Source organism: Mixophyes fleayi, chromosome 11 (assembly GCF_038048845.1).
Source record: "Mixophyes fleayi isolate aMixFle1 chromosome 11, aMixFle1.hap1, whole genome shotgun sequence".
Taxonomy (NCBI): domain Eukaryota; kingdom Metazoa; phylum Chordata; class Amphibia; order Anura; family Limnodynastidae; genus Mixophyes; species Mixophyes fleayi.
The window spans coordinates 76,638,230-76,651,069 of NC_134412.1; the positions used below are offsets into that span (position 1 = coordinate 76,638,230).

General features: G+C 40.2%; 1 protein-coding gene across 1 annotated transcript in view; it reads right to left on the bottom strand.

Annotated features, from left to right (window-relative positions):
- C1QTNF12 (C1q and TNF related 12) overlaps positions 1-11,562 on the bottom strand; it is a 56,913-nt gene extending 45,351 nt beyond the window's left edge. Inside the window, exon 1 of the mRNA XM_075189726.1 lies at positions 10,473-11,562. Within this exon, the coding sequence (XP_075045827.1) occupies positions 10,473-10,799 (327 nt within the window). The 5' untranslated portion in view covers positions 10,800-11,562. The remainder of the gene's footprint in view (positions 1-10,472) is intronic.
- Between the last annotated feature and the right edge of the window lie 1,278 nt (positions 11,563-12,840).

Here is a 12,840-nt window from a genome sequence, read left to right on the forward strand (position 1 = left end):
TCATGTAGCACACAAATACTTGATAGCTTTATTTTTAGTTGATCTAGGACATGTCCTATTCCAACTATAAATCGTTCCCTACATTTTAAATTTACTTCCCCCTCCAATGCAACATGGTTTTGCCAAGGTGCAAAGTTACTCCTTATTTTTGCTTTATTTCCCTTAATGAATCAGGCCCAATGTATTAAAACTTCTTAGAGTGGATATGCAACGTAGTCACTACTTCTATTTATATCCTGCGGTCTGTAACAACCAGGGCACAACAAGGTACATTTAATTAGCGTATTCTGTGATGTTGTAGCTACCAGAATTTTGTTTGTACCTGAGCCAAGCAGCAAATATCATCTAACACCAGGGATCTGAGAATTTGGGACTTAGAGAAACTTCATATCGGCAGATCAACCTCTGAAATTAGTTATTTGATTGCAACATGTGAGAGTATCAAAAGCCCCCATTTACTTTGAAATCGACACTGCCAGTCTAGTCCCTGCAGCTCATAACCTTCTCAAGTGTGAAAAGAAATCAAAGTAGGTAATTTCACCTCTGTGTTGAAATACTGTTGTTTTTCTTGACATTATTAAAGTAATCACGCATGCGGATAAAGTTAAACCGTCCTATTTTTGTACATTCTAACTATACATACGCTTAATGCAGCAGATAGTTATAGGTTTTTCTGAATAGTAATTTTTTTCCTTTGCACAGACAGGAAGAGAACAGTGTCACCTAGTGGTCAAATAATCATAAAGTAAGATTTAAAATCTAAATCAAACTGAAAATTCTGTTTTGGATGGAATTTAAGATGACCTCATGTATCAGACTCCCATTGTCCTATAGATTGTAAGCTTGCAAGCATGGCCCTCTTACCTCTCTGCCTGTCTGTAATACCCAGTATTGTTTTATTAATGCGTTTGTCCCCAATTGTAAAGCACTATGAAATTTGTTGGCACTATATAAATAAATGTTGCTGATGATGATGATAAGCATTATCCAGAGTTGCCTACTCTCCCAGAATGTCCGGGAGACTCCCGAATTTTTGAAAGTTCTCCCGGACTCCCGGGAGAGCAGGGCGACCTCCCGAGTTCAGCTCACCTCTTTTTGTGAAGTGGGTGGGGGCGGGACTAAACGCATCATCCTGGCCTGCCCCCACCCACTGATAGGCTGAAACTGACAAAGATTGGCATTACTTGCTTTTCTCTAAAGCATTTCTTAGACTATGAAATATGCATAATGTATTCAATAGGTAAGCTCAACAATCTATGGGCCTGATTCATTAAGGAAAGGAAAGCAAGACAATTGAGCAAAAATGGGCAAAAACATGTTGCATTGGAGGGGGAGGAAAATTTAAAATGTGGGGACAGATTTATATTTGGTGTAGGGATCTAGATCAACTTTAAATTTCAGTGTAAAAATAAAGCTATGAAGTATTTGAGTGCTACATGAAAAACAGCCAGTATTTCCTTATGCGCAAAATAATAAACTCATTTGCACCCCTTGTATTGTAACATGGTTTTGCCAAGGTTCAAAGTTACTCATTTTTGTGCTTTACCTTCCTTAATTAATCAGGCCCTATGTGTTTTCAGTTTGTTGGTTTGATTGTTTTTAATTAGTATATTATTATCATGTACAATTTCCAGATAGATAGATAACATCACACACACTGCTCTCAGAGCAGCAAAGATGCTTTGTCATCCGTAACCAATTATTGCTTATTTGGCTGGGGATACTGTAAGGCTTAAATATACTCGCTTGGTTACCTCAATGGCCTCCACGCCATTTTAGCCAGTTGTCTATCATATGCTGCCAATCCACACCCCTGTGGTTCAGATCAAAGCCCTAACAAACTTGTGGTCACTTAACATGTCAAACTCGCAAGAAGCTGTCTTCATTGGTGTAATTGCTGAAATTCACACATCATTCAAAAGGGTATTTAGATTTGATGAAGATCTTGTTTTTTTAACACCCAGCATAACCACTTCTCTCACTCTAAACCCTTTCATCCTGCAATGTCTTAATCCCACTTGTTGCTTTGACCACACTCCTCTCCCAGAGTCCTCTCTGGCAATCCCCAAGAAGACTTTGCTTTGTTGTTACTGAGTTACTGTTATCAACTCTGCACTTTCATAATTTATGAACCAGAATAATCCTCAATGACACCTGCACGGAAAAAAAAAATATTTTTGTTTAAGGTTTCCATCCCCTCCGAAAATGTGTCTATCTAAACAAGGGCAGATTAGCTTTGAAACTTTTCTTCTACAAAAATTCTTTGAAGGAATAATATTTATACAATGCATCTAACACTCATTTTGTTATGGCTTTTATTCCCTATCTCAGACTAACGCTCACTAAGCCCATTTACCAATATGGGTAAACACTATCCAGTTCATTTAAATATTTTGTCTGATGTGCCTATCTGGGCTCTTGCACATAGATGCTATACGCGTGCCAGTTGTCCGCTGAGCTGCGGAGTGTTCCAAATCGTGGAGAGAGCAGTTTGTATGAGCCAAAAAGTATGGCTACATGTGAACATTTACACTGAATACAAGGTAAATCATCATGCAGGATGCAGAGGCAAAACTAGTGAGCTGTGTGACCTGCCGCAACAATGGTAGCTATGCCACTGGCAGGAATATAATGCATGCTGCATCTTTGGCCTATCTTGTGTTCGCTTAGGATGCTTGTTTGTACAATTGGCCCATTCTTCACCTTTATCAGTAATGCCTATTTTTAGGAGCATCCAATGTACACTTTCTTTCTGGAGTTCAAACGCACCGCAGCACAGCTACCCTTTGGTTAACTAAATATATAGGTGTGGCATGATGTCATTACTACACCAAAACTGTCATGTTTACTAGTTTCCTCACTGGCTTATTTATTAATTAAATTACTGGGTAGTATATTAATTTTGCACTCTGACCCACCTTTGTGTGTGTACATGCTTGCCAACTTTTATCAAGGGGACTTGCAGAGCAATCGCATCATCATTGCTCTGTCCTCCACCGCACAATGTAGTGATTTGCACCATGATGATCCGATTTGCAACCAGGATGTGGGAGCATTGGGGAACATGCCGGGAGGGTAGGCATGCGTGGTGTGTCAAGGCGGCAGTTTTGTAGACATGCATACATTTTATCTGGACATTAGACACAGCCAGGAGCGCTGTAGATGCACCCTAGATGTAATGTAACGGTACATTTTTAGCACCTTGACTAATGTCGGTCAACTCATTCTACTTTGCGGTGTGGATGGGATACGACTGGGAACAGTTCAGGCCAAATGTGCAGAATATCATGACCAAATACGGAACAAGGTGGATATTTCATGGAACAGCTGACCACTCTCTGGTGCTATGGTCAACACAAATATATGTAAAAATATTATAGAAAAAGTTTAAGGGACTTGTTTGATAAAGTGTTAAATGGACCTAAATATAACCCTCATCCTACACGTAAGAATTATCGATATATAATATTAGCTTCTCTGTAGCTTCTCTATCTTGTAAGGGTTGGTCCTTTATGTATGCCGAGTACCCACCACTGCATCATCTTGCCTAGATGGAAGAACATCTAATTTATCTTCGAGTGCAAAGGACACTTACATCAGCCTAAGATTTCAGGAGCTTAACGGGAAGGGGAACGGGCGTATTCACGTAGTCCTTGTCTAGTAAGGACGAGCCCATGCAGCAACGCCCAATTCAAGCTTTGAGCATCCCAAAGGTATGTGTTTTCCGGTTGTATTGCTTGCACCAACTACGAACAGGTGTATTTGCCGTGTGATAGTGATAACGGTCATGTATGCATGTTAGAACATGTGTTTGCAATAAGGTGCAACTGTAAATAACGCATTTGATATACAGTAGAAATGAATAACATCCTAATAAATGTATCTTATGGGGGTGGGGTAATAAAAAAAGCCCTTTTTAAAAAAATGTTTCATCATTAATGGCAATCTTATTAACAGGTGAAAATATTTTTATACTTTTTTTTCTCTGCGTTCTTTTGGGACTTTATATTCCACATATTTATTGGACATTTCCTGTACAGAGCACATTGTGTTGCAGGAGTAGGGGGCGTCCAATATGGTAAATGCAGAAAGTTAGTTCAGTATGATGTCTGAAAGTGAAAAAATAACTCAGTACTTTTCAACACCCCCAGCAAACACACCTATCAACAACCACCTCACACACCTCTCTCATCACCCCCAGGTATATCATCCATCACTTTCCCACCTACTAGACAGACATCTTATCACCCTCAGTGACTAACACACACACACACACACACACACACACACACACACACACACACACATATTTTTCCTCCTTAGGGGTATTCCCTGCTGCCTAAAAGCTCAAGTCACGTCCCCTTTTCATAGTAACACTCCAGCACGTCCTTATCATCACACACCTGTGAACTGTGGCCATGGTCCATCAGCTTTTCTCATAGCTAAGCACAAGTGTTAGAGAATTCCTGATGGCATTCTGCATTGTTGCACCGAACAGTAAATACCATTCAACGGTGCATTGACATTACAATTTTTTTTATAACATGTATTAAACCCAACAGATATCTTTATTAAAAAGATGTTGGTGAAAAAAATAAAATGTTGCTGATTAGTTAATTAACAGTATCCTTTGTAGTGGACAGATATTTTACAATGTGAGACTAAAGCTGGGTACACACTACACAGTTTTCATCCAATAATCGGCTAAATCAGCCGACATACGACCGCTCGTTCAAAAGTCGGGTCAGTGTGTGCAGTGACACGATGGTCGAAAGTCTGCCCAAACAGACAATTGTCGCCTCATTTGGTTGGTCGTACCGTTAAGTATTTTCGTTCCAATCTCGTTTCCGCTGTGTAGTGTGTATAAACTTCTGACCGATCCACAACAGTGAGTACAAAATTACAGTCATTGCTCACGACAACATGGCTGTAAAAAGTCGCTAAAGGGACGTCCGCTCTTCACTTTATCGTCCTAAACAAGGCTAGTGTGTATGCAGTCCATGGACCGAGCGATCGGAACATCGATCGCATGTAAAATCGCTCGGCATAAAAAGTTGGTTGAAATTTCTGTAGTGTGTACCCAGCTTAACAATGATTCGACTTGTAAAAAGGAAGAAACAATCAATTAGGAAGACAATGGAATTTGTTGATTATCCCTTTAGTTCCCTCAGAGTGGTTTTAATCCTTAGAAAAGGTAGTGGAAACACTCTGAAGCAAATATTCTGAATTTATTTAATACCACTGTCATGTATTTTTTTTTTTTTACAAAATTGGGTAAGTGTTCCTTTAAAGAAAAAATAAAATTAATGATTGCAGGTTTCTGTATTCCTAGTGTTGTGAGATCATGTTCATTGTTTTGATCTTGTCTTAGATTAAGTGTGTTTAGGGTGGGAAGACAAAAAGACAGAACTGGCTGCTGGCGAGAAAGTGAGACAGCTCTAGATGTTATCAGCTGATGACAGCAATCGCTTCACCACCCTGTTCACAGTTTTCTAATTGTGATTGACAGATCACGCTGGAAGTTGTAGTTCATATACTACTGGAGAGCAGACCTTTGTCTGAACCTACTTGGAGAGGTTCTCGGAATTCTTATGGAACCACAATTCCATGATCGGAATTAGCGTAGCGGTAACTATTGCAGCAAATGCAAGTGTTGTGTGAATCCGCAGCATCGGGTGAGCCAGTCCCAAGTGAAAAACATCTCTCAGACTGCCTGCACATTGACTGCTTAAGACAACAGTTAGATGTAGCAGCTTTTGAAGATAAAAGGAATGACACTACAAACTACAGCCTATTTATTAAGAAGTGCCAATATATATATATATATATATATATATATATATATATATATATATATATATATATTTATTTAAAAAATAGTGAAAAATAATTTTACATATCATTCACAGTTGAAAAAATGTTTTCTTTAAATAATAAAGAAATTGTTAATTAAATCCAGCTAGTAGAAGTAAGATTGTGGTGGTACATGTAGCAGCGCTGCAGAGTTGGTGGTGCCATAGAAATAAATCACGAAGATGATCAGAGCCGCCAAGAGTAATTTTGGCCCCGGTACAGCAACTTCATGGGGCCCCCCATATAGTCGACCAGCATGTAAACTTGGGCGTGCCATCAAAGAGGTGTGACCATACAATAGGGGGCGTGGCTGTGCATCATTGGGAGCATGCCTAGCAGGTGAAAAGCGCAAAGGCAAGGAATATATCCTCATTAGAGGATGCAGTAATTTGGTGCTACAGGGCTCCCGTAGTCAAGGGAAGGAGCCTTGTAGCACTGTCATTACAGAAATGCCCAGCAGCGTTACACACACATGCCACCTCTGCCCACATGCTTTACTCACACATGTACCCTCTGCCCACATGCATGAATTCCTAAAACGCATTCAAATATATTTGTAAACAGGGACATAACTATAAATTTGTGGGCTTCATTGCATGATTTCTAACCACACCAGCGCCTCACCTATCTTACCGAGTGGGTGGGCCGGTCGGTCTCCTGACGCTACTCCTGCTCAGTGAGGAAGAGAATACTAGAGCTCATAGCCCCCGGCTGGCAAGTCCTGTATTCTCTTCTTCTTTTTTTTTTTTAAACAAATTAGATACATTTAAAGATTTTCTCTGTGAAATCCATATCTGTCACGTGTAGATTAGACAACATAGGAGACTTTTGTAGGAGCATGTTTGGGCACAGATTATTTTTCAGTATGATACAGTATCATTCTACAAATAACTCATGTATATAAAAGTGTGTGGACATAGCAAACATTTTTGTACTCTTATAATACAGATTGCAGTGCACTTCCTTGCTGTATCTTGTAACATTTTCTATTTTCAGACAAACCATGAAAGCTTGAAAGGACTTGAAAGGAAAAATCGACTGCACGTATTATACTCACAATTAGTTATTAATGGAATAGCACATTTCTAAATATTATAATCTCTGTAAAAATCTATAAACATTTCGGGATTCAGTTTTGAAAATCCTATATACCAAATGCTTCTTCCTTATAATTAAAACATAGGCAATTATATAGCTGGAAAATAGATCACTCATGTTTTGTTAAAATCTGTAGAAATGATATTTTCTGAAGTCTTAGCCTATTTTAGACAACATGTGTCCTTGTTGCTATTATTGTCTATGGAAAAATTTGTAATGCCACATTTCCCCACATAAATAGCAAAAGCAACAGTGACACCTGCAGGTTGTAAGCTACGAAAGATGCTAAAGTGTTTGAAAGAAAAGCTATAGTGTACTGATCTCTTGTATTTTGGGTGTCTCGCGAGACCCTGGTTATGTCACAGAACATTTGCCACTCAGAATTTGCACTCTTTAGCTGGATTTGTTCCTAACTCTAAACAAGTCTACATACGTACAATATGCCTGTCAGAAATCCATTGCTTAGATGGGTCCTATTAATCAATGATAATCATAAATTGGGTCACTAATTGTTCAACAGCAAACATTTAATGATTAAGATAGACTTACACAGAGCAAAGATGTTGCCCATGTGTTGTTCAGTGCTGTGATAAAAATCTTTTCCTTTTAATAATATCAAATACTGCAGACATATGCAGATGGTGCTTGAAGACTTCCGGTCACCTTTAACCTTTTCATTATACTCAAAGAGACAAGCATGGAGCAGAACTTACAGGAGAGATGGTGCTCTGCTGGGTCTATAGTGAAAATCTTTTATGTTGCTCTCTAATTCCTCTAACTAGTATGCTTCATTCTCAATCCTTACCTGTCCACACATAAGTAATACTTCTTATATACTCAGTGCTTAGGTGTAGATAAAAATGCAGTGGAGCTGAATAACGTATGCTGGAAGGACATTAAAATTATCTTTAAACATTAAAAACTAGGGGGGCAATGCAAGTGCTGGAACGGTGGTCCTGTCCATTCCAGTGCAAATATGATCTAACTGCTGCATCTACCAGTAACTGCTTTCATTTCATTCTTATACCTACCAGCTATTGCCATTCATTTCTCTGAATGCAATATTTGCTTTGTATTCCTATCTCTCTCACTTTCTCGCTCTCTATATCTCACATTCTAATACTTCTTTATTAATTCATATACTTGGCTACTTAATAGCTACACCTATCAGTTATTTCTTTACAATACTTTCAAATGCTTACAAGATTTTCCCATACTACCGTATCATTTCAAAGCCTTTAAGTTATCTCTCTTTCTCTCTCTCCCTGCCTCTCTGCCTTTCTTGTTCTCTCTCTCTCCCTCTGCCTCCCTCTCTCACTCTCTACCTCTCTCGTTCTCTCTCTCTCTCCCTCTGCCTCTCTCTCCCTCTCTCCCTCTCTCGTTCTCTCTCTCTCTCTCTCCCTCTGCCTCCCTCTCTCACTCTCTACCTCTCTCGTTCTCTCTCTCTCTCCCTCTGCCTCTCTCTCTTCCTCTGCCTCTTTCTCTTCCTCTGCCTCTCTCTCCCTCTCTCCCTCTCTCGTTCTCTCTCTATCTCCCTCTGCCTCTCTCCATCTGCCTCTCTCTCCCCCTCTGCCTCCCTCTCTCACCCTCTACCTCTCTCGTTCTCTCTCCCTCTCCCTCTGCCTCTCTCTCCCTCTCTCACTCTCTGCCTCTCTCTATCTCTCTCTCTCCCTCTGCCTCTCTCCCTCTGCCTCTCTCTCTCCCTCTCTCTCTCTCTCTATCTCCCTCTGCCTCTCTCCCTCTGCCTCCCTCTCTCACCCTCTACCTCTCTCGTTCTCTCTCTCTCTCCCTCTGCCTCTCTCCCTCTGCCTCTCCCTCTGCCTCTCTCTCTCCCTCTCTCTCTCTCTATCTCCCTCTGCCTCTCTCCCTCTGCCTCTCTCTCTCCCTCTGCCTCTCTCTCTCCCTCTCTCTCTATCTCCCTCTGCCTCTCTCCCTCTGCCTCTCTCTCCCTCTGCCTCCCTCTCTCACCCTCTACCTCTCTCGTTCTCTCTCTCTCCCTCTGCCTCTCTCTCTCCCTCTGCATCCCTCTCTCTCTCTCTCCCTCTGCCTCTCTCTCTCCCTCTGCCTCTCTCTCTCCCTCTGCCTCCTCTCTCACTCTCAGCCTCTCTCTCTCTCTCTCTCTCTCTCTGTCTCTCTCTCTCTCTCTGCCTCTCTCTCTTATATACATTTCCATTTCGTGCTCATCGATTCTCAACCCCAGCATCCCTCTCTTGTGTACACTGTTCACCACATGAGGCTAGAAGACATTTCTCTGGTTCCAATGCGATTTAAAACATCTCTGTCACACCGACATGCCTCAGTCCAATATTTCCACTACATTCCTGAACTCCCCACAACGTAAACACCTCTCTCTTCTTGCAATACGTCTCTTTCATTCCAAACGTTCCCTCTCATTCTCTCATTATCTCGTCTCTTTTACACCAAGTTGCTCATCTCTCCCTCTTCACAGCCCTGGTGAATAGACAGCTCTTCTCTGTTGGACTGACTCCCATTCATTCTGACAAGACACAGCTACAATGTTTATAGAGTCACTTAGTTTTGTTCTACATACTTCATCAGTATAGTTGGCAGCACTATCATGCAGATATATCCCTTACTGATATTTTAATGCTATATGGTGTATAGCCGTGGCAGGAGTCAAAATCAGTCCAGTTTTGAGGCTATCTAGGTATGAAATGTATATATATATATATATATTTCTGACAAGGCAACTTTAGGTAACTGTGGACTATAACTGCTATGGATTTATAAGCATGCTATGACAACTAACCAGAGGCTGAAGTTATAGGTTGCCATCGTGAGAGAGACCTGGGTAAGGCAACAATTTGCAAATCTCTAGAGAGGAAAGTAAATTAATAACTAAATGAGTGTTTTGTCTTTATAATACTCTTCACTTACCCCCTGGTATATTTTCTACATAAAAGTACATTAAAATGTATTGCTATCATTATATGCACCTCTTTATATAATGCCGGACTGGCTATTATACTAGTTTTTGTCTTTTTTTAAACCATGGTATTAAAAGAGAGCACATGCATTAGAAAAAGTGTAAAGGAGACACGTTACCAAATAATAACTATATGACCCTGGATCTTGCGTGGTCATAGGTTTACAAATAACCACTGAGAACCTCTTACAGAGCTGAGTAACCAGAGGTCATCCACATTCTACTTAACACTAAGATATTTGACCTCCCTTTGTAGATGAATGATAATAAATTTAGATACCTGGATAAGATAATATTATGTGACACTCTTTTTTTTTCCCCAGCCCGATGCTTCATTACTGTTCTACAGGTGCAGTGCCCTCTGGATCTTCTCCTACCATTATTCTATCACATTTTCAGTTTTTCTATAATTATTCCTGCATCTCTGCTAGAGGTCCCCTTGGTACCAAAGAAGCCTGTGGCAGTCAAGCAATTACATCAACCATATGTCACCAGTGATTTTGGAAGATTTTTTTGTGAGCAGGCTCATGTGGAAGGTTAGAGGCGGTGAGGTGTCTATGCGTGACTCACATACCTTGTCAAGTTCATGTACCTCCTCACTGTTGGAGAGTGTAACATTAAAAGTATCAGTGAGCTGATGCTGGTCTTTTCCCTTTTTACGGTCTTTTTTAGCTGCCAGGACCCGGAGAATGGCAAGTTGCTGGCACAGTACAGTGGCCACAAGGAGCCATATGCAACACCTCATAATGGCCTTGAGAATATATCCTTCAAAGTTTACAAAGTTGAACTGTGGAAAGCTCCAAGTACCTTGAGAAGATGCTGAATGGGATAAGGCAAGTGGAAAGCGATCCTTCTGTGTAGATAAGCACTTGGCAAGACAAAAAAGGTCAAGATAAAGCATAAATCTACTTAATGCCACCAGGTCTTATTACACATGACAAGACGGAGGGAGTGTGAAAGCAAACGTTCTCCCATCAACTTTTTCCAAAGTCCAAAGAGTGTAATTAAAACTCACTCAGCTATAAAGCCTGTAACGTTTAAAGGTTTAGGGTGACATTTCAGCCCACATCTGAAAGTATAGAGCCCCATCAGTGTAGATTCTCTTCTGTAATGATGAGTGATGTCTGGACCCATCAGTTGGACAATAGGACACAGCCAACCCGTTGATAAGTAGTCATCCTCATCTGTTAGTCTACATTCACAACCTGTAGCTGAAATCTTCCAACCACCTTTAGGAGAATTGTTCACAATCCACTCCTCATTGGCAGCTGCTCAACACTTTTTATGAACATTAATTCCTAGAACCAACAAAATACATGTCCTTTCACAGATAAACCACTGTAATATACAGTATTTACTTTCTCTTCTTGGCACTGGGTCAGCAATCCTGCTTTCTTGGTTAAGCAGCTGACAGCTTATAAAAGAAAGCAAAGTTCTATGCAATAAAGAAATGCTTTGCACATAAAATAACAAAAAGTCCACAAGGAATATCCTCCTTTCTGGTTTCTTAGATAATTGATGCTTTTATGATGATTCTTCAGAAGGATGGAATAATTTTACTCTTTGTCCCAGTCTTCTCTCCCTCTTTCACTCTGTCTCTCCCCAACTGCAAATTGGCAGTTGTTCTCCGGGGCTGCTCATTTCACCAAATATATCCTTCTTTCCTGTAGCTGCTACTTGAAGGAGAGGGAGGGGCCTCACCCTGCTCATCTGTCAATCCTAGTTTTTTTAACAGCCCTATTAAAGTAGAGCTGATAAGCTGTTCAGCCCTTCTCCAGAGAGATGCTAATCACATTTTAATGACCCATAAAACCTTTTTTTTTTTAACCCGAGGGGAACAACTGTTTATGAAACTGACACAGGGAAAACGAAATCAGGAAAGAAGAATGTTTCATATTAACCCTTAAAATTATAATAATGCAAACCCATGCCATTGAACTTGTCTGTTCAGGGATGTCCCTAAAGTGAGATAACCTGGGGCAGCTGTCTCAGGCAACATATTTTTGAGGGGGGTACATAAAAATGCAGGGAATTAATTCAAAGAATAAATCTACCTTTGTAAAGTATTTTGAGGAGAGTTAAATGTATTACAAATATAACTTCTATCCTATGACTATGGGTTAGATACACTTTTTAGTAGAGTGTATCTGACGTATACCTTTTTTTTTTACCATATTTCCCATGGGCAGGGAGAGCAGTGTATGCAATTCTGTGTTGATGTCCAGCCCCCACCACCACATCATCTTACGGACATCAGAAGATTAAACTGAGTAGAAAGAAAAGCTATCCATGATATTCAGTTAAAAGCTGAGGGTGAGACACAGACAGAGGACTTACATACATTCAGTCCATTGAAGATCTGGGGGTATATTTACTAAACTGCGGGTTTGAAAAAGTGGAGATGTTGTCTATAGCAACCAATCAGATTCTAACATTTATTTAATACATTCTCCAAAACGACAGCTAGAATCTGATTGGTTGATATAGGCAACACCTCCACTTTTTTAAAACCGCAGTTTAGTAAATATATCTCCTAGAATCTTTTTAGCAAATACTAGTTATACAAATTCTGCTAGAGATGATATTTAACGAATGGTTTTATATATATAGAATACGAGTTATATTTATAAATCAATAAAGTTCACAAGGATCGATTGCTGATGCAGTAATGGCTAAAGTGACAATATTTGTCATTTTATAGTGTACAGTACACTCTCACATAGAAACATCTTATAGTACCGTATTTCCCCATGTATAAGACGCACCTTTTCCCCCAAAATTTTGGGTCTAATAACTGGGTGCGTCTTATACAGGGGTAGTAGCACTTACCCTGTCAGATGACTCCTCTGTCTGGTAGAGTCTTCTCTCTGCCTGATCCTGATGCTGGAAACCCGATTAAGGTCCTCTCTGCGATGTCCGGATGTCCTTTCAGGACCTTGACA